Here is a 27,902-nt window from a genome sequence, read left to right as displayed (position 1 = left end):
GACCTTGTTGCCTGTCCCTGCACAGCAGATGCCCAGAGCCATGGCAGCCCCACAGCGTACATGAGGGTTGTAACTTTCTGACAAGAGAGAAACCACACTGGGACACTGCTCTGGGGTCCTGGAGACACAAAGGGGTACAAAGAAGAGGCACTTGAAGTTAATCACAGACAAATGTCATTAATCAGTTCAGATTGCTGTTGGACTAATCACAGCTTTCTGGATGCTGTGATTTCTCAAAGAAAAATTAAACAATCAGAAACTCTCACAAACTTCCCCAAATCTTTACATTTGGTTCTCACTTGGATTTAAAAAAATTTATGTATATTAACCACATGGTAAAAACATTACAAATTCCTACAAATGTGAAGGAATGTGCTAAATAAACACATTTTTACCAGCACCGCTTTAGTCATATAGGCACAACCTGCACAATCATATCAAAATTTAGCTCAGCAGGTGACAGTCGTTATTGTTTTCTGAGTAAAAATTATCTTAGTTAAAAAAAAACTAAACAAAAACCACTTTGAAGCAAAATATGCACACGCACAAAAGAGGAGGGAAAAAACAAAAACATGATGTTGAACATTCTCTGATAATTCCCTTGTGATAACAACGGCTCTGCCCGGGCTTGAATTGGTCACGCAGAATTTTGCATGAAGAGTTGGTCTGCTTTAAACTGCAAACGGATGCCAATCAGTGACACAAGGATCCCAGAAAACAGCCACGTTTAACCAACTGACCCAGCAATGCTATAGTGGAAATAAAGAGGCTGTCCCTGTTTCTCACATAACACTAAAAGCTCAATGATCCACAGAAGAATTAGAAGAGCAGGAGAATTAAACAGTGGTGCTTATTGGATTCTAGTTGGTTTAAAAAAGGCTTTAAACTGTGTTTGTGTATATGCTGAATTATTCTACAAATGTGTTCACACATTATATGAAAATTACGGTATAAGTTCAGTAAAAACAGTCTTGGAAGCTTTAAAGCTTCACAAAGATGACTTACTTCACTACTGACTGGATGAACTACACTGGGTCCAATAACTGAAGCTATAATCACATCGTTATGAGCCTTACAACTATAAAGCATAGAAAGAAATGTTTGAATCAGTCTTTTTACTCATCATTAAAAACAGTCGCGTTAATGGACAGAATATATAACCTATTCAACAGAAGTAGAAAACACTATAGACTGGAAAAACTGCATCTTGGAATTAATAAGTTGCCCTTTCAGAAAAATATGTCATAATAAGATTAACACACACACACACACACACACACACACACACAAAGCCACAAACTCTTAAACTGTCCATCAATATGGAGGCATGTCCGCAGTGAGTAATCTGCACTGGTCTGTCTGGAATTAAAAGCTCAGCTCGACCATTATATTAGGATTTAGCGAGATCACAAGTGGCAATCACTGAGAGATTTGGATCAGATTTCAGTGTCACCTCCAGAGGTTTTTTTTCTATTCTGGTAGACTGACGGACGGCGCCCTTCAATCTACATTTGGGTGAGAGCCAAACTGTAAAGGACTCACACAAAATGAGCATTTAGGTTAAATAAAAATATTTATGATGCTTTTTTGAAACTGACTGCACAATAGCTTGAAGCACACCTTGAGAAACCTTTGGCGATTGGTTATCTGAATAGCTCAATCTGAAGCCTTTTCAGCTTTTTTCAGTAAAAGATTACCTTTAACCACCATCAAAATAGAAGAAGTGAGGTGGAGAGAAGAAATCAATATTCAGCATTTGTTTCACATGAAAGCCTGTGAAGCTGTGACGTCTGGAATTCGACTTAAAGTTCAATATCCTGGTAATGCGTGATGGACTTAAAAGCCTCAGAATTAACTCAAAGGAAAGAGACAAAAAACGGAGCACCAAGTTCATGACTTCACTCAAAGTCAAAGTTGCAGGTGTAGAGCAAAGAAATAAAAATCTTAAAACATGTAATTTTTCCGCATGAAATGTGACTGGCAGTCATCGATGTGGTCTTGCTGTATGACTGCAGATCACATTCGGTTGCTTCCTGTCTGTTGCAGCAGTTGTAAAATACATCATGAAAAACACCTGGACAATGTTAATTTTAGACAAGAGGTCATGTGGCTTTTATAGTTTACGCTAAAAGGTAATCAAAATTCATCCAAAGAGTAAACAAAACAAACACGTGTGAGTATACTGCTATAATAATAAGTGATAAGCAGCTGCCCAAGTGTAGACTGTTAACTTGTTAAACTGCTTAAACTGGGAGAAAAAAAAAAAAGTGTCACGTCTAATGGTACATAACGTTTTTATTTCCTTTTATGTTGCAGCAGTTCAAAAGTTGGCAAACATGCAGATCCCAAGAAATAAGATTAGTTATCATACTGAAAACATGTTCGGGTAAAAGCAGCTGTTGGAGAGATAGATGCTGCCTCTAATCACAGCGCTCCACCTGATGTGATGATTTAAGCATTTAAAAAATTTTAAACTTCTGGGACTGAAGAGATTAAACTTCATTAAAGGATAAGCAAAGTAAAAGAGAGCAGATTATCTTATGCATGTACTGCCACCTTGACAGAAACAAGGGGCATGTATCATCTAAAATATCCAAGGGTACACTCTGAACTTCTCACTTAAAAAATAAATAAATAAATCTGCTTTTAAAAGAAAAAAGCAAAGCAACATCATGACTAGAAGCAAAAAAAATCTATAGAGAAAACAAAAATATACATAAATAGGGGATAATATCTTAAAATCTATATCATCTATAAAAAAAAACAAGTTTCCTAAGATGTGAGCTCACGGAGGACAAAAAGGCTTTAACAGCTATGTAGTATGAGTACATTTTCAAGCATGTACCTCTACACAAAAGGTTCCCCCCATACAGTGCTCCTACCTCCCCTCTTCTTCGAGCAGAGGAGTGAACAGAAAGTGACAAATATAAACAGTAGGACGGTGGTGTTGAAGGAAATTACCTCCCAGAACAACTGGCATGTTGCCATCATGAAGACATTCATCTGTTTTGTATAGAGTCTGAGTCACTTGCAAGCAGAAGGGGGAGGGAGGGGACGAGAGAGAGAGAGCGTGAGCTGATCGCAGGCTGCAGACGAGAGGCAACGAGTGAGAACGGGAGAGCGGCAGAGGAGCAACAACATCTGAAAGTTTTAAACCTGTGATCGCGGTAGGTGACGCGCGGCGAGACTGGAAGTTCCTCCAACATGTGGAAGCGAATAAATTCCACATCACGGACCGCTTCAGACTAAGACAGATTTAGGATTCGCTGCTGAGGGCGGGCGTTCTCTGTCACATTCTTCTATGTGAAGGGAAGAAATTTAAAGATGAGATAGGAGACATTAAAAGAGACCAAGCTGTCCCACCTTACAAGGTGTGCAAAGAGTGAAATGCACGGGGGGTCAAGCGGCTCTCTTTTCCCAGCTCAGAATACTGTTTTAGTGTTCAACAGCGCTAAGACGTAAAGGTTTGGGAAAAGACTTAAAGAGCTGAAAACACAAAAGGAGAAGGACAGCTAACATTACCTTGGGAAACAGGTAAGAAACTTTTGCAAAACTATCACAATACTAGTTTCTTTTTTTTATTTGAAAATGGGTTTCGACATCATTTAAACCACTGCTTTGGAAGGTATATAAATTCAAAATCCTACACATTCATCTACTAATTTTAATCAACAAATATCAGCTGAAACACTGTGTACAAACAACTTGCATCTTTTATTAACCTTTAACTGTATAACAGAAGAAATCTGAAAAGCTTTTAAGCCATCACTCTGTTTTCCCAGCTTGGCATTCACATAACTCATGATCTGACTGTCTTTGCTCTATTTATTACCTACCATTGCTATATTTCATCATTATTCGGGTAAAGAAAATGACTAATCACTACCCCTTTAACAGACCTATTTCTTCTTTGAAGTGGATGTCAAGAGTGTCAGCTGCCTGGGAAAGTGAGGACCCCTGCTCACTTGCGGAACATCGCACTGTGGAGCTACTAATCGTGTTGGGATTATTGCCAGCTTTGGATTTTATAAGAACAAAGAGCATCTTCGTTTGGCTTTTACGGGATGCAGGATCTTGTGTGCTGCCCCTGAACTGTCTCACCCTACCCTGTGCCCTTGCCTGTGGGACCCAGTGACCATGCTGACCGAGTCTCCCAGACCAGAAAGATTAGAGCCCCGACCTACACTCAAGCCCGCTGTATGCTCAGCAGCACCCTGTCTCAGCCAGCCATGGCACAGCTCGAGGCTAACAGCTCACACGCAGGCAAAGTGTCTGAGATTCAGCTGAAATGGGCTGCCTTGCTCATTGTCATGGTCATCATCCCCACGATCGGAGGAAACATCCTGGTCATTCTCGCTGTGTCGCTGGAGAAAAAGCTGCAGAATGCTACCAACTACTTTCTAATGTCACTTGCTGTAGCCGATCTGCTGGTGGGACTCCTAGTGATGCCCATTGCATTGGTCACTGTTCTCTACAGTAAGTTTAGCATGGAGCTTTGGCTTTGACAGCTTCATTGCACATATACTGCATATGCTTTTTTACATTATATGGGTAGTATTAAAGCTGCACAGGTAAAAATCCTACAAACCCAAGCATAACATTTCTTATTTTTTCCCTTTTAAAAGGTCATTTACATTTATTTAAAAAAAAAATCACAATATATTTTATTATGCTTACAAAATAAACAGTATTTAAACCCCAGACGCTCCCCCAGCTCAGCCAGCAAACAACTGCCAACATTACCTCACCCATGTCTAAGGTGTGACTCTGAACAAAGCACCCTTGGAATGATTATATTTCTTTCTTTAATATAGTAAATGGCCTGTATTTGTATAGCGCTTTACACATCCAGTCATCCACCCATTCACACACACAGACACTGGCGCCACCACTCTGACCACCACCAGTAGGCAACGGGTGAAGTGTCTTGCCCAAGGACACAACGACCGAGAATGTCCAAGCCGGGGCTCGCACCGATTACAAGGCGAACTCCCAACTCTTGAGCCACGATCGCCCCGATAGATCATAATCTGTCATAACATCCAGAAGAATACTGAAAATTGATGTCCAAACCACCAACAAATTTTGAAAACAATTTTTTAAAGTGAGTTCAAGAGTGACCGAAGTGATTTAATGAATCTAATTCATAGCAAACTTGTATTAAACCTTCATTAGGCGTTAATATCTGCATAACGACCAGAAGACTTGGGGATAACAGAAGAGGAGAAAAACAATGAGAGGCAGTATTAGATCCAATCAAGACTCTAAACTCTATCTCTAAACAAATTATCCTAGATGAAATATAACAAGAGATAGTGGACGGTGAACAGTCGACTTTCTCTGGCAAAGGTTTGGTGCCAGGTCCACAGCTTGGACTGAACGATTTGCCTCTGGGACTATTACCAATGGAAAGCCATTTTTCCATTAATTCCATTAATAGTGTTGTGCAAATACAGCTGCACAGGAACTGATTTAGACTTGTATCATCTTTTTTTTCTCTTCATACCACAACAAAATACAGAGCTATGGCTACGCATTATTCTCCATTAGTTCAATTGAAAGATAATGAGCTGGATTATAATTATGCCTAACACACAAGAGCGCAGATGTGGACGTGTCACACTGAAAGCTGCACAAGTAAGATTGCTCAGAGATGCTGCTTAAGCGCTTACCTTAATGCAGAATCTAATTAAAGAAGGGCTTTACAATTAATCTGCCATTGCATCTATTTCTGTAACAAATCTGTGTCTGGAAACATGCTATTTAAATTCTGCCTGGATCGCTGGATTGAAAAGGATACCAGCTATAAGGGTTTTACATCACTCTCCACATTAGAAACATATAAAGCCTGTTCATCAGTCTACCAGGAAGCTTAATCCCCTTTCACATTGCTATAATTGAGCACACTGAGCCCAAAATTCACCCAGTAAACCCTCCAAGGAAGTTTTAGTCACAGCCAAAGGGGAAATCCTCAGTAAAATTAGTATTTTAAACCAGACTTATTTTGGGTTCATTTACCCAAGCATAATAAACAGTTTAATTTATCAAACAGCCAGATATAACAACAAAACTCACAGATTTCTGTTCAACAAGCCTGTGCAGATTTTGTCCTTTCATATCATTCATTTTTGTATGCGCGCTTCAGTAGACACCGAAAGGCCCATTCTGATCCATGACAAACCTGGTATTGAGCTAAAAGCTGCTGGCTTTGAAACATAAAAGAAACTGAAAGGGTATTGATTTCTTTTTTCTTTGTTCAAACCATCACTTCAACATGGGAACCTCTAAAGCAATTTATCTAGGCCGAAAATATTTAGTCCTAAGAACTAGTCCAGTCACATAACTGAGAAAAAACACCAACCGTGATTAAAATGTATTTCTTTAATTTTTCCAGCAGTATTTTTATCTGCTAAAAGGTTACAAAGGTCTACAAAAACAAAAAACAGACTCCTTAAACATGCTCTGCTTTTGTGAAATATATTTTAAGACCCAGGCAGCTGTCATCCTCTCCTATTTAGAGAGAGCTGAAGCGCTGAGGTGAACTGGAAGAGGTCATGAGGACACAGACAGAAACAGTGTGTTAGTGTGAAGGATAGCTAACGACGGAGCGGACGTCATACTGTGCCAACAACCTTTAGCGAAATAAACAAAGTCGCATAGACAAGGTTAGAGTACATTGGTACACTAATACCACAAATGTCAACACAACTAAACTAAATATTTCAGTGAAATCAGTGATACAACTGTAAGGTGGGACCGATGAGCTGTGCTGGGCTTGAAATAATCAGAAACAATAAAAACACACGTAAGCTGACAGACTAATAAAGCTGTAAGTGTGTTGTGTAAATTAAGACTGTTATCATTGTTAATTAAGGCTAGAGATGTCCTGGTCTGGTGTCCAGAGGTGTTTGCTTTGTAGCCGTGTGCAAATAATGAAGGTGGTTGAAGTCCAATTTATCTTTTTAACCTTTACCCCTCTTCTTATAATCTAAAAACAGGTGAGGAAGGTGCAGAGAGGCTAACAGCTAGTCCTTTGAAGTTCGTTAGTTAGTTACATTTCTTTTTCTTTTCAGCTCTATACAATGTCACTATAATTATTAGGCCTTTACCTTTAGCGATCCAATCACATATTAAAAAATTTGATTTCTCTATTAACCAAAGTGTCTCCAGTTGAACAGCTATAACCTCCTTTATCTTTAATCATCCGTTCAGACTTGCTCGTGGAGTAAAGTAGTAGAGCAGGTAGAGCTGGCTGCAGCTGGCAGAGAAACCTACTTTACTTTGAATTAAAATATATAGGTTTCAAAGAAAAGATGATGCAACACACCCTTCCAGAAAATGTTTCTAGTATTCAGCCACTCTTCCACATCTGCTGAGCAGAAGTATACAGACACCTGGAAAATGTAAGAGGTCCTCTTGTTTAAAATATGAGCTATGTGAACAGAAACTCTTGTAAACTTAAAATAAACCAACTTGTAGCCAAAAAAGAAAAAAGAAAAGCCTAAGTGAGAAGCCAGCTCTCTACTAACCAATAATATGGTAATTTAATACATTAGATTTTCTGAACTCATCTATTCTATATGTTTTTTTTTTATTTAAAGAGCTGTGGACATTGTAGCTGTTTATACTGTGCAATGTGCTATAAACACATTCTTTCTTATACTTGCCAGAAATTATTCTTATTCTTTTTTAAGTAATAACACTTCATCCCTATATTTTTTTTAATATAAGTTCTGCACTGTTGACTCTTAGACACCCACATCTGTTCAAATAGCAGTTTTGTAATCCTTATAAACCAAAAAGAAATAAAATAAAAAACATTTCAGATGACTTTGAGGTGCTGACACGAGCCTTGTATAACTAGGAACTACAGGAGAGCTCTGCTTTATGCTCCAAGCTTTTAATGGGCTGCCACGTGGTGGAACTAGGATGTTTTCAAAGGCAACCATAAAACAAAAAACTATAAAAAAAATAAGCTTACAAGGGCAGGATTGCTTTAGTAACATTGTAAAACTAATATAACAAATAAACACTTTCGAAAAGCGGGAATCATTTGTCATTTGGGGGGAGAAAAGCTTCCACGTCAAACTTAATCAAAACAGTACGAGAAAGCAGCGCAGTAAGGAGGCGGAGGAGACGGGCATAACACAGGAAAATTCCAACAACTGTCTTTTACTATGTTAATGGATGACGAGACAAAAGCCAGAACAACTACTTGCCAGTTTTATACCCAGAACTCAAAATAAACACTACTGTTGAGCGCAGTCTCTGCCACATCTACATAAAGAGCTCCGAGCTCCATAAACACTCGACGAACCCTCCTTTTTCCAGTAAAGTGATTCCTCACAGATAAACAAACAGCAATCATTTGCACGAGTGCTACTTCAAACCCGTTGCCATTGTCTGATATCTACCCTAACGGGCAGAGAGTATGACCGCGTTCTTTTTGGCAAGAAAACGAGTTACACCACAAGTATATTAAACTATCTGCCAACTCTAATTTCCATCTCATCTTCTCTTTAGACTCTGGATGGCCTCTTCCTGAGTTTCTCTGCCCCATCTGGCTCTTCCTTGATGTGCTTTTTTCTACTGCATCCATCATGCACCTTTGTGCCATTTCACTGGATCGCTACATTGCCATCAAGAAGCCGATTCAACACAGCCAGTACAAATCCAGAGCCAAAGCGCTGGTCAAGATCGCACTGGTGTGGCTCATATCCATTTGTAAGTTTGTCAGTTCAGCCTTCAGCTCTACAGCAGTCTTTAAAGTCAAAACTCAAAACATAAAAGCTCCAACAAGACCTGGTTTACACTCAGAAATGCATGCCGCATGACATAAAACAGCAACATATATATATATGAACAGCACTGATGTGATTTAAAGTCCACTGTGATGGTGGATACATAAATGTGAAGACTAAAAAGGGCCAAAATTCCAAGTTTTAAAATAAAAGGTAAAATCAGCTGCATCTCAAAAACTTACGTTAAATACATGTAAACACCTTTACAGCACAGTACAGCTCAGTACTCACACCACTAAGGGAACATTCACTTTGGCTGTCAGGTGTGGCTTTATTTAAACTTTTAAAGCTTACTGTACACCATGGCTTATTTTGAGGGGGGTGACGACATGCCAGGAATGATTCGTTTACTAGATTTTGTAAACACAAAGATGCTGCAATCAGTCTCGCCTTGTTATTGGAGACACGTTTCAGTAAAAGCAGCTCTTTCACTCAAATGAAAAATTACTGCATTTGCAGAAAAAAACAAAACAAATGCAAGCCAGTAAGCTGTTCATCAAATGAGTGTGGTAACAACCAGTGTTTAATGTTGTTGTCGTTTTTCTAGGTATTGCAATTCCAATTCCTATTAGGGGCCTTAAGAACTACCACCTTCCCAACAACATCACCTTCAACAGCAACCACACGTGCCTGCTGAAACCAACCACCTTCTGGGATTTTATCATATTTGGCTCTTTGTCAGCATTCTTCATCCCTTTGACTATCATGATGGTCATCTATCTACTCACTGTCCATGTGTTGCGCAAAAAGGTTTATTTGCTCAGGTCAAAGGTCACTCAGCGTTTTAGCTCTCCGGCGGTGTCCACAGTTTTTCAACGGGAGCAGTCTATGGCTTCAACTGAAGCCGAGCAAATGAATGTGCTGGACAGCAGACTTCCCCGGATGCAGGAAAAGCCAAATGCAGGCACCACGGTCGCTCACGCGCCGTACGAACAGTCCTTTCGCAGGATGTCAACAATGGGCAAGAAGTCCATGCAGACTCTGAGCAACGAGCAGCGTGCATCCAAGGTACTGGGCATAGTCTTCCTCCTGTTTGTAGTCATGTGGTGCCCTTTCTTTATTACAAATATCACCTCAGTGCTATGCAAAGGGTGCGATCCCAACGTCATTGCCCGGCTCATGGAGATCTTTGTTTGGGTGGGTTACGTGTCATCAGGTATTAACCCGCTGGTCTACACCCTATTCAACAAAACTTTCAGGCAGGCGTTCACACGTTACATCACCTGTAATTACAGGAGCTGTGCCAGTAACCTGTCAGGAGGACATCTGAGGCCATCAACTGCAGAGTGGACTCTAACAAGGATTTCAATCAAATCTTCCATGGCAGAGAACTCTAAGCTATTCATGAAACGCGGAATGAAGAACGGCATTGGAGCTGTGGCCTACCAAAGCCCGCTGAGGTGTCGGCAGCCACCTGTACAGTCATCTAGTGGTGTTGTGCTAGACACAATACTTCTGACTGAAAATGAAGATGATAAGCAGGAGGAGCATGTTAGCTGTGTATAGACTATGGACACGCAAAGCAAATGAATAGAAATCAGGGGTGGGGTGGGGGAGGGGTACTTAAAGTGGATAAAATTTATGTTGCAAATTTTAGTTCTTTCAAGACAAAGGCTTGTCACAAACAGATGTTTCTGTCAATTGGATACATTTAATGGCAAGACAACAAACCCCGAACTGTTCAGAATCTTTTGTAGCGCACACCTAGAGGGCAAAACACCAAAATGCTGGCTAACTCAGAGCATCAGAGCACCAGAGAACTCATTTTTAATATGTTACAAGCTGCAAATGTTCAGATCAACTTTCAAAAACACTGATATTTAAAATACTGCATGTTTTTCCATACTTGTAAAGTGTACACTGCACAAGCTGCAGTCCATTTGGCAATATTTGCAATATGTAACAATATCCCCCCAGTGCACTTACACTGCCGCCAGCACATACACAAAAAAAACCCAAAACCAAAACAACAGTAGGTGCAGGTCTATCTATTTTTGATTTTTGATTGAGATGCGTCACTAATGCCACGTTTGGAAGGTGAAACTCATCTGTTAAGCTTATAATAATGTAATATAATTTAGCCATTGGGGTGATTTGGCAGCTGTATTTGTACGGCAGCCTCAGGAGGTGTGTGTTAGCATTTAGTGCCATTATCTTTACTTGCCCAGCAGCTGTAAACAACTGAGCGGCTTGTGAACATTAGCTGGCATTTTGGTTTAATAACTCTGGTGAAAGTAAAGCACATGAAGTCTAAGGAAGGCTTGTTTTGCCCTCCAGGGTTCAAGGTGGTGACCTCACTTAGAAACTAGTAAGTGATCGCTAATGTTTGTTTACATCAGTTACACAAAGATCTATTTTCAACTATGAACACTACATCCACAAAGTTCAGGACATCATGATGACCTGGAAACTCCCTGAATGCAGTATACAGTACATTTCCTATTCTGATGCTTTCAACTTTTGCTGTCGAAATATGCTGTAAACCATCTACATGCTTATATTTTGTCAAGACAACACAGACAGACATAAACGCCTCGCACTCTTGAAACGAAACTTAATGTATTTGCTGGACCTTTGAAAAGCACTCTTGTACGTGTATCGCAGCCTGCTGTTTTGACATGTTAAAAAGATGTCCACTTAAAAAGACTGTACATAGAAAATGTTCACTTTAAATGGAAATCTACATGTGTTTAATAAAATATTTCTTGTGTTCTTGATAAAAAGGCCAAATTCTAACCATCTGTGTGTTATGCTGTTGATCTCCACATTCATATGTTACTGTAATGTGATCAGAAATAAGGGCTGGGCAAAACAAAACACAGCATAAGAGCCACAGTAAGACAAACAAAACAAAAAAGGCTATTCACTTTTCCCCAAATCATAAACACCAAAGCAGATAACAGAGTTTGGCAATAAAAACACTGCTATTTACACTGAAAAAGAAAAATACGAATACTGTAACAACAGCATATTTAAGGAGCAATTCCTGATTTCTCTGCTTAAAAATATCCAGGAAAACAGCATAAATTCAACTAAACTAAAATCTTAATTAGTAATATTCCTGTATAGACTGTGTCACTGTTAAACAAAAGACAAACAAACAAACTGGAACTCTGCTGATTTAGTATGAAAAAGCTGAAACGTAAGGCACTCAAACTTGGCTCTTCTTGTGAGGCAGAGTGCATGCAGTTATTCTTAAGGCATTAGGGTGGGAAATCAGAGAAGAGCAGGCAAACTAAATAGCTCTGGTTCACAAGTCTTTCTAAACACAGAGAAAATTTACACAAGGTTTATGTAGCAGCCGATTGATCACATGATATCACATGGCCTTTTTGGGCTTAAAAATGCACACCCTGATGTTTGTGAAGTGGCCAGGCGGTCTGCTTAGCACGAGCCCTGCTCTATGGTGGGTAAACACTGATGTTAGTGGGATAAATGCCTGTAAATAACTGGAGAAGACAGTTAAAGTGATAAGGGCCTCAGTGGTGTCATTGTCTGACAGAGGAACATCATTCATGAAGACCAGTAACTACTACTAAACTAAATTTTGACAACTCATTACCACAAAATATAAAAAACACAAGGTCAGCCAGGAAAACTGAAGCAAAAAAGAAAGAAAATCAAACTGTTTCTGTGTCAATAGTGACGTAGCGAATAACAAGAACCAGACTGGTCAAAGCCAACTAAGCTCCAGGACATCTGCATGGAAATGACATTCACTGGTTTCATTCATTCGCCAGCTGCTACATTAACTCGTTTGTGTTAGCCAATCAACCAACAACACTTCACTTCACAAGTTAAAATCCCAAGCAAGCTAACTGTAGTAAAGCTAAATAAAACTCCCACAAGAAACCAAGAGATCAGCGGCTTGTAATGATGGAAAAACTGGTAAACTCCCTGTTCTCCTTCTAGTTTGTGGGGGACACCAGAGTATCCACAGGTACTCTGTGGATTTATAAAGTTACTGTGGCAGCTAATGCTATTAACCTTAATACGGATGGCTGTAGTTGTGCCATTTTCTTTTGCCGTAAGCATTCTGCAAGTCTTTTTTTAAGGTAATGATTTTTATTTATTAATTTACATATAACAAGCAACTAAAATCATACTGAGTTTCTACTATGATACACGTGCCTCTTTGTGGAGGTTGTTGTTCGTGTGCCGGCTGCGTTTAAGATAGACAGCCAGTTAGCGGCAGATGTGACACGCACTGAAATCAACCATAAACCATCTAGCTTTAATTCTACCTCCCCTCAGCAAACAAAGAGAACTGTGCAACTGTTTAAAATAAACGGACGGACAGCAAACTGAGCACTGGTTGGTTGTCATTATATAACTTTTTTAAAACTCTTCAAAAGATTAACATAAAGAAGCATCATTTGTAATAACGATGATATTTAGAAAACCCTTCAGAATACCTTCCTTTTAGCACGATCTGATATCCTCGTGTTGGTGTTGTTCCCAGATCATCATACTAAAGGTTGTTCCAGGATCAACATTGCAAGTGACCAATCAGAATGTTGTGATGTCATACTTTTGCGACTTCGGGAAAAACCGGCGTAAAACAAAAAACTGTACCTAAGCTGCGAGAAACCGCCTTTGTCCGCCGATTCACGGACCCTAACCCTAACCCTAACCCCGACCCTTTAATAAACGCTAAGCAGAATTGATATTGTCCTTGCAACATTGGAATTTCATAAATGCACGAATGGGTTGGTGCGCAAAAGAATAACGTCACAATAATGTGATTGGTCACTTGCAATGTTGAACCTGGAACAACATTTTCATGATGATCTGGGAACAACACCAACACGAGGATATCAGATCATCCTTCCTTTTACCAGATGCATGATTTGATCTGCTCAAATAAGTATGTCTTTGTTCAAAGGTTGTGTTTTGCATAAAGCTGGAATTTTGGCACAAGCATTGAGGTTTTAAAGAGAAAGGCCTTTGGTGCATGTGGAAAAAACCAAAACAGAGTGTTCATAGTTTAAAGAATGGGGTCTGGCTTACCTGAACAAGATGAAGCCAATGGACTCGACAGCAGCCCGTCTGACATCATCATTCACATCACTCACCTTAATAGACAAAAGAAAGGCAGTCAATTAAACGCGACTTGATTTAATCTTAAAAATGCACACCCCCTACCAGTCAGAGTAAAAGAAATATACTCTACTATTAAGCTGTCTAATAAATTCAGTTAGCACCAAGTGCCACCTGCAGGACAAAAGTGGTTCACACCTCTGCAGTGATTTCTGTTAGCAAAGAGTTTTGCAAGATCGTCCCTGAAAGAATACAGTGCTTTAAATAACTGCCACTAGTTTAATAAGAGCAGCTACTAAAGCTTTGAAAACAAAAAGACAGATTAAGGGAGAAAATAAACAATCATACTTTTGACAATATTATGACTAGCAGCTATTATGAGGCCGGCCATTAGTGGATCTTCCATCCGCTTCAGTGCCATCATTATAAACCTGCACTCCCTTCAGTGACAGTGTTGTAAAGAAGGAAAAAAGGAAGCACTCACAGCGACATGTAGCAGGCGTCGGATGGCCTTGTTGTTCCCAGAGCCGCAGTATGCCATTGCCACAGTGTACATACCAGAGCGCCGCAGGATGGGGTCCTACCGTAGACAGTGAAAGAAAGCAGAGCTTTAAGACTGTGTCTGGATACACAACTAAGATCAACACAATTTGAGTAATTTCCCACATCTAGATCTTGGCACAAAGTACAGAGGAAGAGTCTCACATGTGATGGGAAATACACACAACCCGAGGTTCAGTAAGTGCAGACGGGATTTGATACATCAAATATCAGCACAGTGAATTGTGAGCTTTACGGAGAGTCGTGACCTTTATGAAACAGACTGAGATTCTTTCCATTAAAGAATCAAACTTCTATTATTTTCTAGATATTGGTAAGTTGACCCTATGACAAAGACAACTGTCACTTTTTTTTGACAGAAGTTTCAACCTGATGGTGTACATAATTAGATTTTTGAGTGTTTTTTAGTCATACCTTGTCTCTACAGAGGCTTTCAATGAGGGCATCAGCCTCCTCCATACGTCCATACATGACCATGGCAATTCCTACTGCCAGACCGCGCAAGATCTTCTCGTGCTGCGTCTCCTGAGCGTAGCCCACCATGTCCTCGATCGCCTGAGCCGACTTGGAGCCCAGCATGACGAGACCAAGAGCCAACCCTGCAGCTTCACCTGGGAGGTCGCAGAAGCAGAAAAAATAAACAATAAACATGTGGAAGAGCATTCAGCTCTAACTTTATTGCACACACACAGCTCGGCCTCTGAGAAAGGGGGTGACAACAAGTGGGGGAAATTCCACAGGTGTGACGCTTTTTGTTCTGTGTTTTTGAGGATGGGGGAAGAGACAAGGGGCAATCACGGTAAGAAGATCTCCCACATTCTGGAGAGGGTTAACAGCTGTGAAAGTACTTTTGTCTGACTGTATTTAAATCAGGGCTGTGCTGTTCATCGGTAGAGAGACTGCTGTCAGTGCCCCATGATGGCGGCTCTCTCCAAGCATGCTTGTGTTTATTATTAAAAGTTGTTGGCCTACTGCTCACTGTGTCTGCAGGCTTTGTTAATTAAAATTACATAACACATCACACAGGATTAAAAACAAACAAACAAAAAACCCTGCCTTTCTTTTGGTCCACATACAATTAAAAAACATAACAAAACACATATTTAAAAGGTCTGAAAGTTCTACTCTAATAAGGGACGTAGCAGAGATGCTCAAAACAAACAAAAATAAAAAACCAAATCATTCTTTTGTCATATTTGTAGAAACATTATTATTTGTAAGCAGAACAGTAAAAAGCAAACTGGAAAGCCCCCCATTAAAATTGAAAAAGCCCCTTCACTGACAGGCCTACGTACCAGTGACAGCATCATCCTGGTAGAGGTTCGACTTGAGCAGATCGTAGACATCCTGCCTAGCCGTGCCCAATGCAGCCAAGCCCAGGCCAAGAGCACCGCCATGACGGACAATCTGTGACCGTGGAACAGAAAGCACACCGTCAGTGAGAGCATAAAACTGACAGAGACTTAACTAGCTCCTGCTCTCTAAAAAGCTTTAGCTGGGGCACAAGTGTAACATTTACAGGGCATCTGACAACCAAGCATGAAACCAAACCTAAAAACTCACATCATTGCTGGCGTTCTTGAGTTGACTGAGCAGGTAGTCAATGATGTCCCCGCCATGGTTGGCATGAATGAGGCCCAGGGCATACAGCCCGCCTCCTTCCTGGTAGGCAGAGCCAGGGGAGGTATCTTTGGGCAAGTAGGTGGCCATCAACTGGAGCGCCTCTTTTTCATGACCCTGAAAGAAAGCATTTTCAACATTTTGAACATTAGAAACACTTTAATCTTTGTCTAAAACATTCTGAGCAGACAGTAAGATAGAAAAGCATAACATTAGAACTGGTTTTCTTAGTATTACCATCATTGTGCCAGAACTCTACCTTGTGGATGACACCCAGACTTGCTGTCGCTGTGAATTTTGCCCAGTTTGTTGCTCTTGCCAGCCATTCTAAGTTTTCTCTACAAGAACAAGAAACACTTGGGTTATAGTCACTCGAAAACAACACGTTTATCAATATCCCTCTGTAATCTTCTCAGTGTTTTATCAACCTCCCAGCACAGTTACCTGAGGAACTGGTCACTTGTGGTTCCTGTGTGCATGAAGGAGTTGGCTATAACCGTAGCTGTGTGGCACACTGAATTTCGAACCGCGTCCTGGAGTAAAAGGAGGCACAAAAATCAGGGAATTTCAGGAAGTGGTCGCTACGGCACATTAAGTGACCTCAAGCAAAATGCAGTTCATCTGGTTGTAAACAATCTTCTTCAAAACGACACATTACACTGGCAGCGAACGTTACCTTTGTGTTTTTCAGAATCATTAGATCTGTATTGTTATTTCGGATTAAGAATTGTAGGTGAAGCTCGATGGCCATCTCCCCACTCAGGATCTTGATCATCTTTGCATTCTGGTCTTTGGACTCATCTTTCTGTAAAAAGACAGAAGGACAATGTGACAGGATATATTAACCCTTTAAGACCTACCATAGAACCAAGTCCGCCAGAGCTTAAATTATATTTTTACATGTTGTGGAGCCATTTTTGGGAGCATTTCAAGTTGCTATACATCAATACAACCATTATAGCCCAAATTTTAATAATATGTATGCATTAAGTGCATAGCAATTACATAAAGTGCAATAAACTACAAAAAAATTGAAAATTGAAAAATCTTTTAACATATATTTCTAGTTAGAGAAATTTAAGAGGCTTATCCCTCAAAACTGTAAATACAAAAAAGTTGCACAAAATAGTTTCCCACCACAGGAAATTTATTGTGAGTGTCTTCATAGTTTTATTTTTGAAATACACCAATTTTTATATACTGCAGGAAAAACGAAAATAAATATTATACTGCAAATTTGCAAAAAAGCAGCATATGCATCAAAATAAACTATTTCCAGCAGTGCAATATGAGTCCTAAGCATCCCAGAAACGACTCAGAAAGTCATAAAGTCAAACATAACTTTTAAAAACACCAGTATAGGCTCATGAGGCCCTGATAGTAAAAAACTACATTTTCGCGAAAATGATGTCACTTCCGGTTTCGGGCAGGTCATGGCGGACATGCGAAAGTTCGCTCTGACGTCTATTCCACCGTAGGAAGTGTTATGAACAGCTGATCGGATCGGCAAAGTGTGTTTCTGGAATATTATGTTTTTGTTGCTGCAAGCGCTTTTTATGCAGTTTTTGCAAAGCTATATGTGGAAGGAAACCGTGACCGAGGACAAGCTGATGGCATAAGATGCAAGTACAACTCCTCTGGTTTCATATGCAAAAAAAATTATTGCGCTAGCTCACGTGGTTGCAGAGCTACCGGGATTTAAAAATAGTTATGCAAAACAGAGGGTGCCCGCTCCGACCGGCTTTAAAGGGTTAAAGGCAACAAATCAGAGTGTATTTATTTAACCCCCCCCCCCCCCCCCCCAAAAAAAAAAATACAAAAATAAACTACTGTCCAATTGATTTTCTTCTTTCTACTTTCTACTTTCAACTTTAACTTAAAGTTTTACATTCATTCCTCCCTCCCAGCATTCAATAACACTATCAAGACTGCAGCTAAAGGCCACACTGAGTTAGTATTAATATTTAGTAAGGTAGTACTAATGATGAACTTTTCTTTGAACTTTTCTTCTCGACTTTGAATGCTTAACTAGACTACACTGCTATATATATACTTGGCAAACACGATTCTGACTCTAATAAACTCCTTTTAACTCGCAGTACATTTTAGAATTCCTCATCATGTTTCAGGATTACTTTTTATTATTCCTGTGAGAACCGTGTGGCTCTAGACTTTTCCAGCTGATGCCAACGCAACCAGTTTTATGTGCATGTATACAAACTGCTTAGCGTGACTGTTAGCCTTGATCACATGACTAAGCTGTACTGATTATGGTGAACATGCTTTGTTGTGCAGGCTCCAGTTATTAAAGATATACTGCAGTTAAAACCCCCAAAAATCCAAACTGCTAACCGTTTCTGCAGGCTTTCCAGCAGGGGAGCTGCCAGCTTTGTCGTCGGTCTCCATTGCATCACTATAAAACATACAAGAGACAACAAGTTTCAGTCTGTAAGATGTGTGTGTGTTAGACTCAATTCAAACTCAATCTTTTGTATTTCTTTACTTTAGTTTGGTTCATTTCAGAAGGTTTAAGATGCCCACCAGAAACTTAGTGGGCTTTATTCTCACTGACAAAGGGTCAAAAGGTTTTTCCCACCATACAGCATTTTAAAAGAACTCTTCAGCAGAGAAATGCCTTAAATCAGAGCCACTATCTCTGAAAAGACCTATAAACATGAACCAAGACAAAGTGCTTCAGAATTAGTCACTCTTTGTCCCTGCCTACCTCTCTTTGTCTGGCGTGGGCACAGTGCCTGTATTTGTGGAACCAGGGACTGCAGGAATAGGTGTCCCAACGGTACGCAGGTTCTGAATGACAGAGGACAGAAACTGCTGGCTGGCACTCTCATAGAGGTCGAAACAGATCTGGTAGGCCATTAGCAGGTTGTCCTCCTTCACCAGCTTCTCCAGGATATCACTCACAGCCTGCGGATCGTCCAGGAATATCAGGCACTGGAGTGGGGAGAGAGAGATAAGTGGAGAGGGATGTTAGTTTGAAATAGTTTTGGAAAATCGATTAAATTAAAGCTGTACATGTGATCAACATATAGCAGTACTATCAACTATTTTAAAAATCACACAAATAACTCTCAGCATGACTCAGGGCAGATGTTGGTTTGGTTGACTGATCGTTAGAGATTCTTATCTAACAAAAAATACCTGCTATAATGCGTGCCTGAAAGTGAACTCTCTGGAATCATGAAGATTGTGATTACATATAAATTTTGATCTTATCATTTGGAGTTTTCATTTTTCATAACGTCATTTTAGTGGCTTTCAGCAGCCTTCTCCAGAGACATTAAACCTAACCATAACTTGGCAATCTTTGGATGCTCCGTAGAAACCCTTGGGTTTTCACCTGGCATCCAGATTCATCTGTACCAAGGAATTGTGCTTGCCAAGAAACATATAAATTGGAAGTCTACCTCTTCTACGAAACTAGATTAAGGACGTTATCTTTTCTACAACTGGAAGAATCATGCATGTGTAAACCAGATATTCAGGGGAGATTTAAGAGGAGATGAGGGCCTTTTCTTCAATAATACCATATTATCTCTTACAAGCTGTGATCTTTACTTTTTTTTCGGCCCCATAAGATGCGAAAATGTTTTTTATATATTTTTGTTATATTCTTGACAGGTTTTCTTCGTGTTTGAGAACTTCGAGAGTCGCACTGTCTTAAATTCCCTCCGTATGTTTTCGTGCCTGAAAGCCTTTTATTTCTTTTCTGTGTTTGTTTGCTGTCACAAACAACAAATCAATGTATAAAACATTGGAGGGGAAAAAAAGAAGTGAAAGCACGATCACCCGCGCCAGTTTCTTCGGCTCAGGTGTTTGAACGATCCATTTGTTACCTGACAGACATTGATGAAATCGGGTTTTTCCAGGTTCATGTAGAGTTTGACCAGCACCCTCAGCACGTCGTTACGGAACTTCTTGTTCTGCATCAGGGACATGCACACCTTCAAGCTGTAGGCAAGGAGGCCACTCACGTCATTCTGGAAGGGAAGTGAAAAGAAAAAAATTCTTAAGATGAAACGTTAATAACCTTGAACAATCAACAGCAGCAACCAAAGCGTAAATGTTATTAAAACTTGTTATAAAGATCCAAAATAATCTCAAGTTAGCAGAAAACTGCACTGACTGATTCTAAGATGGTTTTCTCAAACATGTCCAGACGTCTTGTTTCCAGGGCGATGCCGATGGCCTGTTTATACTTGTGATCGTCAAGGCAACGCAGGAACATCTTGTTGACAATGCCCTCGAGACGGGGGTCTATGGTTTTCTTCTCTTCGCCCTCTGGCAGCTCGGTATTCTCCACCCGCAGCTTGGTGTAATGGTCGATGCATTTGGCTGCATCCGAATAACAAACAAAAATAACAAGTTATTTTGTTAAGTCCAACATTACACAGGCCTCTAGACTAACTTTTTGCTAACTCAAATTTTGCAACCGCATCGCTTAACACTGCAGTTTTACATGTGCACTTTTTTTGGGGGGGGAAGTCCATACAGATAATATTCATTTCTAAATTATTAACTAACAAACTTGTGCTTAAAGTGCTTTGTCAATATTGTAGAAAATGTTAAACTTAATCATCATCTCGGCTCCTCTGACGACCTGTTTGCTGCTGTCTGCTGCTGAAAGGCAGTGGGGAGAGATGACACTTGGGCATTTATTGCAGCATATAATGTGTTTTCTGGATACACTGTGCTTTTTCAGTGTTCAAAGATTGATGGCACCGTGTCAGAGCACTGGCTATGAATTTCAGACAGATCAGGCCTTAACTTAACAAAAAAGTTATCAATAGTTCTTTTCATCTTTTCTTATTACCACAGCTACATCCACTTCTGTCGGGCCTAGGCTGCTCACTAGGGCTGGGTATCATCACTCATTTCTATAATCCATTCGATTCCGGTTTCTCAAAGTCCTGATTCGATTTAATTTAGCCTCAGACAGTCAGAAATATTATAATTCTGATCATTTATCAGTACTGATACATGTGAGACTTCATCAGAATTGTGAACATCGCAGCAGATGCCTTTGTGTCAAAGTAACTGAGAACAAAACACAGAAAAACATGAAGGAGATTTTTCTGGTCTGGCTTTTTATAGCAGATAACCTTAAAAATATTCTGCAATATTCTGTAATCTTGCATAATTTTAAAAAGTTTACATTTCTTTAGTATTGAACAGCAGAAAAAAGATAGGCTTTCTTGTCCGAGGTCATTTAAGTGAAAAAAAGAAAAAGAAAAGAAAAAGACAGTGGCTGACACGCTGCAAACAACGGTAGACTGGTGGGTAATAAGTGAATGAATAATGCAGAAAACAGAGATTTGAGACGACATTGCTCAAATGTGAAGCGCAGTTTGCTGCTTCTTTTGCTGCTGGCTCGGTGAATTTTGGTTGGAGAGAGACAAAACCTGCAGCTCAGAATCAGCGCAAAAAGACGTAAACACAGAGCGGACCCGCCGACGCATCAGAATCGCTGAACCCTACGGCGTGTCCGTGTACGTGCCGTCGGGTGAGAAAGCTGAGAAAGACCAAGCTGATTCTGATGCGTCGGGTCCGCTCTGTGTTTACGTCTTTGTGTGGAATCCGTGCACCTGCTCTCATTTGCTGTTTGGTTGTTGTTGAAATAGTTTTGTGAGCTTTAATCTGAGAATCTGGCGTTTCTGGCAAAACACAGTTATATTTAAAAGTCAGTTCAGGACTTAATGAATCAATATCGCTTTATTCAAGCTACTCACCTCCCTCATCCACCTGCACTTTCAACTGGACCACGGCCAATCAGAGAGGTCCCGCCCCTGACTATCTCTGATTGGTTTTGTCCACGATAGGGGCATAATGTGTGTCTGTTGTTGACCGCACGGAGAGTTGGAGTGTTTTTTTTTTTTGTTACCCGAACAGTGATACAGGTGCGACCAAATATTTTTTTTAGTCGCACCACTGAAAAATTTGGTTGCACTCTAGAGCCCTGTTACATTTTTGTTTTACTTTGCACTGGTAAGAAGAGAAGAAGAGATTTTTTCCCCCCCACTCACCAATGATGGTCTCCACATATTCTGAGTCATCTGTAACACTGAAAAGATCTCCCGCACCAAGAGCATAATTTAGAGACTCTTCAAAGGCTCCGAGATGGTAGAAAACCTTGGAGGCCACCAAGGCTGCAAATTCTCTACTCCGGAAAGACTCATCCTCATATAGGACTTCACTGTGAGGAGACAACAACTAGTTACATAAAACAAAACTGGCAGGAGCAATTTTTCTAATCACCATTGAGTAAATTGTAGATCAGATCAGAGATGATCAAAATCCTTCAGTTCTGCATTTGTTACTGAACTATGAGGGAGCTTTAAGGGAGAGTAAATACTGTTGTCAGCATATCAACATTTACAGGGAAAGTCAGTTAAATCTTTAACCCTACAACAGACACAGAAATAAACAATGAGCTTAAGTTCCTGCTGACTTATGTTACAGTACTGTAATAACTATAATATAAGCTCTTCGCTACTTACATCTTATCCACGGATCCTGAAATCTCAGCCCAAAAGTCATTCACAATGGCATCTAGTTTGTGCAGAGCAAACTCCTGCAAGAAAAACAGACGTGTTGTTTAAATATTCATCTTTGTATTCACTTTTATGTAATACTGCATACACCAAATGAGTTTACATTTATGTCACATAGAAAAATAAAACACTGATCAAAACTTGATGGGCCACACTGACAATTCACAAACGTCAAGAGACTTTATCTTTGCAACTGTATCTCTTGTGGTGCGATAACAAGACATGAAAATCTCTCGTTACCCGAATATTCAATTGACTACCCTACAGCCAACTCTTACCTTAAGCTGGGGCTCATCCTCATCAAGGAGAGAAATAATTCCAGCTAGAAAACAAAAGAAATTATTAAATGGATGTTTACTTCATAAAATCCAAATACTTTTCTTTTGATTCAACGGTCATTTCAAATACCAAATACATTTGCAAATCAAAGACAATACATTCTAAGAATACATTACATTACAATACGGTCTGAGGAGACACAGAAGCTTAAAATATTTTTTTTTCTATTGAGGATCAAATATAATGCTAGCCCAAAATCTGGCAATTTGAAGATTGTTTATAGCAATACTAAGATGACAGCAGCATTTAGGATGTATTCAAACACATAACGTTATCGGAAATTACGTCTCAGATGAAAGCAAAAATGAACATGTTTATCTATAAAGATCCATGCTGTTGCCATTACTGTAATTTATTTCCGCTTCCTCCATTTAAACAGCCTTGCAGTGATTAAAACCATTTCTGAAGCACGGGAAATCCACAATGAAATGTGTTTCTTCTTACTATAACTACTTTAGTAATTTTATATGTGATCAACGGTCTATGGTGGGCTGCCAAGTATTAGCCGTGTGACTCAGCTAAATCAATGGCAACGGCTAACAAAATAAAGCTACCTTTAACTACTTACCGGCAGATGTTATCATGATTGGCTCTTCGGTCCCTCCTCGGCCCCGCGTATCCTAGTTTGACGGCGAAATTTCGTGTGATTTGGGGGAAGTTAAAGAAAAGATTTGCAATATTTGGATATGTTTAACCACCGAACTGAACGCAACCGCTGCTAACTTCTTTTTGTTCAACACCGCAAGTCCCTGTCTGAAGGACCCTCGGGTTGGCCAGCTATTACTATGCCTGATTAAAAACGTAAATAAATGTATACAATTCACGCTGGATTCATCAGTTGGACCAACATATTCCAGTTTTATAACTAATTAACATAAAGATAACGTAAATAATATTTGAAAAAATGTGGGGAATTTGTAAATGTAGTTGAATGTATCCGATTTTTACACTGGCACCTCAAATGGCGACCTGCCAGCCCAGCAGCTCTTCTACTAGTGATGGGATTTCCGACTCTTTTTAGAGAACCGGCTCTTTCGGCTCGACTCACTAAAAAGATCCGATTCTTTCGGTTCCCAACCGACTCTTCAGGTTGTTTTGTTGCTTTAATTAATTTATTATTAACCATAATATAAAATTATGCACAAAAGGAATTACTAATGTTAAAAAAGTGGTTTTATTTATATATGTTTATATATAAATATATGCGGTGACCCCCAGAGACAAAGCACGTACAAACTCCAAAAAGCACGTACAAATTCCAAAGCACGTACAAACTCCAAAACACATTTCTAGCGTTAACTGAACTTCCAAAACAGAGCTACCTAGATCACTTACACAATAGAAAGCATATGTGTATTGTTTGTGTATTTATACACAAGCACTCATATATATTCAAATAATAAAAAAAATGTTCATTTACCTGTTACTACCACACACCAAATCCAGTCGTTGGTACTTCCTGGCTTGTGTAGCCACTAGGTAACAAAAGCTCAACACTGCGCCCTAGCATCCTGGAGCATTTCTGTTGTCTTTTGTACGTTTTTTGTTTTTTGTTTTTTTGTACGTGCTTCGGAGTTTGTACGTGCTTCTGAGTTTTTATGTGTTTTGGAGTTTGTACGTGCTTCAGGCTTTGTACGTGTTTGGGAGTTTGTACGTGCTTTGTCTGTAGGGGCCACCGTAAATATACTTTTATTTATTCACTCCACATAAAATGTAATAAATAAATCATATAATACAAAAACCAACTATTCACATTTCAACTTTTAACTATTTAAATTTTCAGCTTTTTCCTTTTAAACAATTTTAAAGTGAAACAACACAAAACACTGCAAACCACAACACAATTAAATATAAATTAAAATATGAAAACAAAAAGAACATGCATATTCTCTGTCATATGGGCCTGCATGAATAAACTTTCTGAATCCTTTATCATCTGCAACTGAAAATAGTTGTGGATGATTACTATACCTTTCTAATGTAACGTTGTTGTCCCTGGCTCTCTTTCTCTCCCTCCTGCTCTGTTCCTGTGCTACTGCCAGTGTAACTACCGCCCCTCACCCCTCATCCACAAAGCACTAGGCTCGCGTGCGGAGTGAAGCGGAAAAAAGTGTGAGAGAGGAGTCGGCTCGCGTCGTTCACTTCAAAGAGTCGGCTCTAAGAGCCGTTTTGTTCGCGACCGACACATCACTATCTTCTACCTTTCTGTCAAGACAAGGCAGGTCGCTTACAAACAGCAAATTAGCACATCTGGCAATTAAATAAAGACCGTGGAAGCCAAGGGGCGGTGTGTTTTTCATGCAAAGTTGTATGACAATACCGTTTTCGATGACTACTCGTCATCCAGGCAGTTTTTACTTTATTGAAAGAATAGGCAAGGAGTATGTGTTTTAAAACAAAGCTGAACACTCAGGCAAGTCCAATGATGTTTATTTAAAGGGATGAATAAGTCAGTAGGCTACATAAATACAAGTGGCATAAATCCTGTTACAAATACTGGTGGTCCTAAAAGTTGTCTCTAAGACACAAAATCCTAATGAAAATGAAAAATAAATTCTTAAGTAAAGCACCCAGGGTCCCTGTGATCCAATGAATACGGTTTTCCAGAAAATTAGTGCAGTGCTTCTAGGCGAGAACGTGACCTGGATTCAGGTAAACTGTGTGAGATTTCACATTTTAAGGCTTTAATCATGTCAGTTGATTTTGTTCTTTAATTCCCTGTATTTGACATACACAAGTCCCCTGATAAACAGTGAGCCAGGAATCAAGTCCTGTATCATTTTAAAGGGGAACTTATGCTGTAAGCCATCTAATGCTTTCTCAACACGTAACAAACTAATGCATGTTTCAAACCTAACAGTGTTTAGGTGGCTTTGACATGACAAGAAGTTTGCTGGCTCATAAGAAGTGGGTCCCTGAGCATCACAAAGAAAAATTGTAACACTGTAGCAAAGCACTGAGGCCAGCTTCTCTTTTCACAGTCTAAAAAGCACACAGGTTACATTAGCCGTCCCCTCCAGATGATTCTCCATTCAGAGTTGGTCCAGTAGACAAGGCACAGGTTCTCAGAGGGATGCCCTCTTCTGCACTTTCAGCGTCACCTGAAAAAAGACAACTTGTGAACTTGCAGTGAAAATAAGTGACTGCAGGACTGTGGTGCAGTTCAGGCATTGCTCTGCTGAAGTTACTTTGCAGCTACCTCTTTGCTCGCTGCTTGAACCTCGGTCTTCTCTTCTCCAGTGGCTGAACCAACGTTGCAATGGCCAGAAAACTGGGTTCCCTTCATTCCTAGTATCATCTGAAAGACGATAATAAGCGTTTAACAATGTGGCAGCTTTTCAAAGGGAGCGACCGTTTTGTGAATGCTCCCATTGTTTCCTGGCCTTTGGAGCCATGCCTGGGAAGAAAAATGTGAGCAGTGCGATCTTGTGAGTATCATGAAGTCTCCTACACAAGAGAGTGAGCTCTCTCATTAAAGTACATTAAAGTATGTCCTGTATGGACTTGAATTGAAGTAGTGCTCATTGGTGAGCATACAACGATCATATTATGAGTAGTGGAGGCTTCAGTATAATAGTTAACATTTTCTATATTGGACAAATTATGCTGTTTGCCTCTTGGTGATCTACTATGCTGTACATTGTACAATATTCCCATGCTGGCCTGGTTAAATGTGCCAGGGTTCAAACTCCATGTTTACAAGCATGTGTCCTGCTGCTGACATGGGTGTGTGCTGTTGTTGCAGATGGTCACACTAAAACATGTTTGTGGTTTTTTACACACTGCATGAAATAAATAAGCTTTTCTGAGGTTTTGTTGGAATGTGTGTACACCTGCTGCTTGAGATGAATGTATAACTCTGCAGACGTTTTTCTTGATGCTGAGCATTAGGGTGTCTGTCTTCGGGATGAAGCAGCCGACCCATATCGCCTCTGATGTATGGTTGTGGAACACCGAGCGGATCAGACGCTCCAGAAGCTGGGCGCACCGGCGCGTCTCGGCGCTCTCGTCGGTTGTGCGGATTAATCCAATCAGAGCTGGCCGAGCGATTGTAGCGCGTTTCGTGCGTGCCTTTACATCCTTGAGGATCTCTTTTAAGCACACCTCGTTTGGAGCACCGCCGATGAAAGTCTGTCTGAAGATGAATATGATGACAGGGGAGTCTATCGCTCGCTTCAGGCTGTGAATGTTCGCCCTCCTCGTTGCTGTCCTCTGAGCATTGCTACTACCCGCTGGTCGTCTCCTTTTCTCTCTGTCCTCTCCCAATTCCAAGTCCTTGGGCCTCGCTGTTAGAGAATTTTCATTGCCCTTTGCAGTGTCCGCCTCGCTGGAAACGTGGATTGTACTTGCTTTACCGCCATGATCGCTTGTCTGACTTGACTGGGGGCCACCATGACCGTTTGCCACCAGACTGCCGTTGTCAAACATGTCGCGTACGAACTCCTCCAATATTTCGGCGTCATCTCCGTCCAAATCTTTACTTCTGCAGACATCACTCACCAAATAAATCCTCTCGCTACCTCCAATTTTCGCTATAGCCTTCTGAAACTCCCTCTCCTCGTCCGGTAGCGTGTCCTTCAGTGACTCCTCGTCCGCCATCCTTGCGCAATTTAAGCTGCGACGATCGGTTTTATTTACATGAATCGTCAATCCATCGCTGGAGGGTGAACCGGTGAAACTTGTTCACGGTCATCAGCGGGAAGAGGGTGCGTGTGTGTGAGGATTTTGTATTGGCTGATCCTTTTAGTGGGCGTGGCTAACCGTCAATAACCAAACAACAGTGGCTTGATAACGAAGTTAATCTTTAATGGATAACTAGACAGAAATACATATTGGAAATACATTACTACCAATTATCAAATTAAATATCATTTAACAGCAGTCAGAGGGGATGAAAGGGGAAAAATAGTACTGTTTTTATTTATTTTCTAAGAATTCCTTATAAGTATTTAAAGGTTGTGGGGTAAATGGT

The 27,902-nt window shown here is 40.2% G+C and overlaps 3 protein-coding genes across 5 annotated transcripts in view; 1 reads left to right on the top strand and 2 right to left on the bottom strand.

The window, feature by feature from the left end:
- Positions 1 to 23,689, bottom strand: part of psmd1 (proteasome 26S subunit, non-ATPase 1) — a 42,648-nt gene extending 18,959 nt beyond the window's left edge. Inside the window, exons 1-17 of the mRNA XM_085134079.1 lie at positions 23,499 to 23,689; positions 22,870 to 22,913; positions 22,538 to 22,611; positions 22,064 to 22,233; positions 20,167 to 20,375; positions 19,877 to 20,020; positions 18,748 to 18,974; positions 18,375 to 18,435; positions 16,699 to 16,827; positions 16,467 to 16,555; positions 16,282 to 16,360; positions 15,966 to 16,139; positions 15,698 to 15,809; positions 14,817 to 15,013; positions 14,326 to 14,421; positions 13,812 to 13,876; positions 4 to 118 (exon numbers count right to left, since the gene is read on the bottom strand). Coding sequence (XP_084990205.1) covers positions 4 to 118; positions 13,812 to 13,876; positions 14,326 to 14,421; positions 14,817 to 15,013; positions 15,698 to 15,809; positions 15,966 to 16,139; positions 16,282 to 16,360; positions 16,467 to 16,555; positions 16,699 to 16,827; positions 18,375 to 18,435; positions 18,748 to 18,974; positions 19,877 to 20,020; positions 20,167 to 20,375; positions 22,064 to 22,233; positions 22,538 to 22,611; positions 22,870 to 22,913; positions 23,499 to 23,514 — 2,001 coding nt within the window. The 5' untranslated portion in view covers positions 23,515 to 23,689. The remainder of the gene's footprint in view (positions 1 to 3; positions 119 to 13,811; positions 13,877 to 14,325; positions 14,422 to 14,816; positions 15,014 to 15,697; positions 15,810 to 15,965; positions 16,140 to 16,281; positions 16,361 to 16,466; positions 16,556 to 16,698; positions 16,828 to 18,374; positions 18,436 to 18,747; positions 18,975 to 19,876; positions 20,021 to 20,166; positions 20,376 to 22,063; positions 22,234 to 22,537; positions 22,612 to 22,869; positions 22,914 to 23,498) is intronic.
- Positions 2,775 to 11,537, top strand: htr2b (5-hydroxytryptamine (serotonin) receptor 2B, G protein-coupled). Of its 3 annotated transcripts, none has more exons than XM_085134088.1 (4): positions 2,775 to 3,534; positions 3,917 to 4,476; positions 8,524 to 8,724; positions 9,349 to 11,537. In XM_085134088.1, exons 2-4 carry the CDS (start codon positions 4,200 to 4,202, stop codon positions 10,305 to 10,307), a joined length of 1,437 nt encoding a protein of 478 aa, XP_084990214.1. In that variant the 5' UTR covers positions 2,775 to 3,534; positions 3,917 to 4,199; the 3' UTR covers positions 10,308 to 11,537. The 3 variants fall into 3 exon arrangements, with proteins under 3 accessions (XP_084990214.1, XP_084990213.1, XP_084990216.1); XM_085134087.1 differs by having other exon boundaries at positions 3,898 to 4,476; XM_085134090.1 differs by having other exon boundaries at positions 2,775 to 4,476.
- A 1,654-nt stretch (positions 23,690 to 25,343) lies between the features above and the next one.
- Positions 25,344 to 27,651, bottom strand: LOC146502440 (uncharacterized). Its single transcript, XM_085134094.1, has 3 exons — positions 26,764 to 27,651; positions 26,130 to 26,228; positions 25,344 to 26,031 (listed from the first exon to the last, which is right to left on the bottom strand). The coding sequence occupies exons 1-3, from the start codon at positions 27,527 to 27,529 to the stop codon at positions 25,934 to 25,936; spliced, it is 963 nt and encodes a 320-aa protein (XP_084990220.1). The 5' UTR covers positions 27,530 to 27,651; the 3' UTR covers positions 25,344 to 25,933.
- Positions 27,652 to 27,902: the final 251 nt, after the last annotated feature.

Source organism: Neolamprologus multifasciatus, chromosome 15 (assembly GCF_963576455.1).
Source record: "Neolamprologus multifasciatus chromosome 15, fNeoMul1.2, whole genome shotgun sequence".
In the NCBI taxonomy this organism is placed as follows: domain Eukaryota; kingdom Metazoa; phylum Chordata; class Actinopteri; order Cichliformes; family Cichlidae; genus Neolamprologus; species Neolamprologus multifasciatus.
This window is presented reverse-complemented; position numbering and strand designations above follow the sequence as displayed.

What these genes read in the sequence shown, in the direction of transcription:
- LOC146502440 (XM_085134094.1), bottom strand. Translation starts at nt 27,529, where the DNA reads ATGGCGGACGAGGAGTCACTGAAGGACACGCTACCGGACGAGGAGAGG. An exon ending in ACATTCATCTCAAGCAGCAG is followed by an intron (nt 26,229 to 26,763) that starts GTGTACACACAT and finishes ATCGTCTTTCAG; the next exon opens with ATGATACTAGGAATGAAGGG. An exon ending in TTCAAGCAGCGAGCAAAGAG is followed by an intron (nt 26,032 to 26,129) that starts GTAGCTGCAAAG and finishes GTCTTTTTTCAG; the next exon opens with GTGACGCTGAAAGTGCAGAA.
- htr2b (XM_085134088.1), top strand. Translation starts at nt 4,200, where the DNA reads ATGCTCAGCAGCACCCTGTCTCAGCCAGCCATGGCACAGCTCGAGGCT. An exon ending in ATTGGTCACTGTTCTCTACA is followed by an intron (nt 4,477 to 8,523) that starts GTAAGTTTAGCA and finishes TCTTCTCTTTAG; the next exon opens with ACTCTGGATGGCCTCTTCCT. An exon ending in GGTGTGGCTCATATCCATTT is followed by an intron (nt 8,725 to 9,348) that starts GTAAGTTTGTCA and finishes TCGTTTTTCTAG; the next exon opens with GTATTGCAATTCCAATTCCT.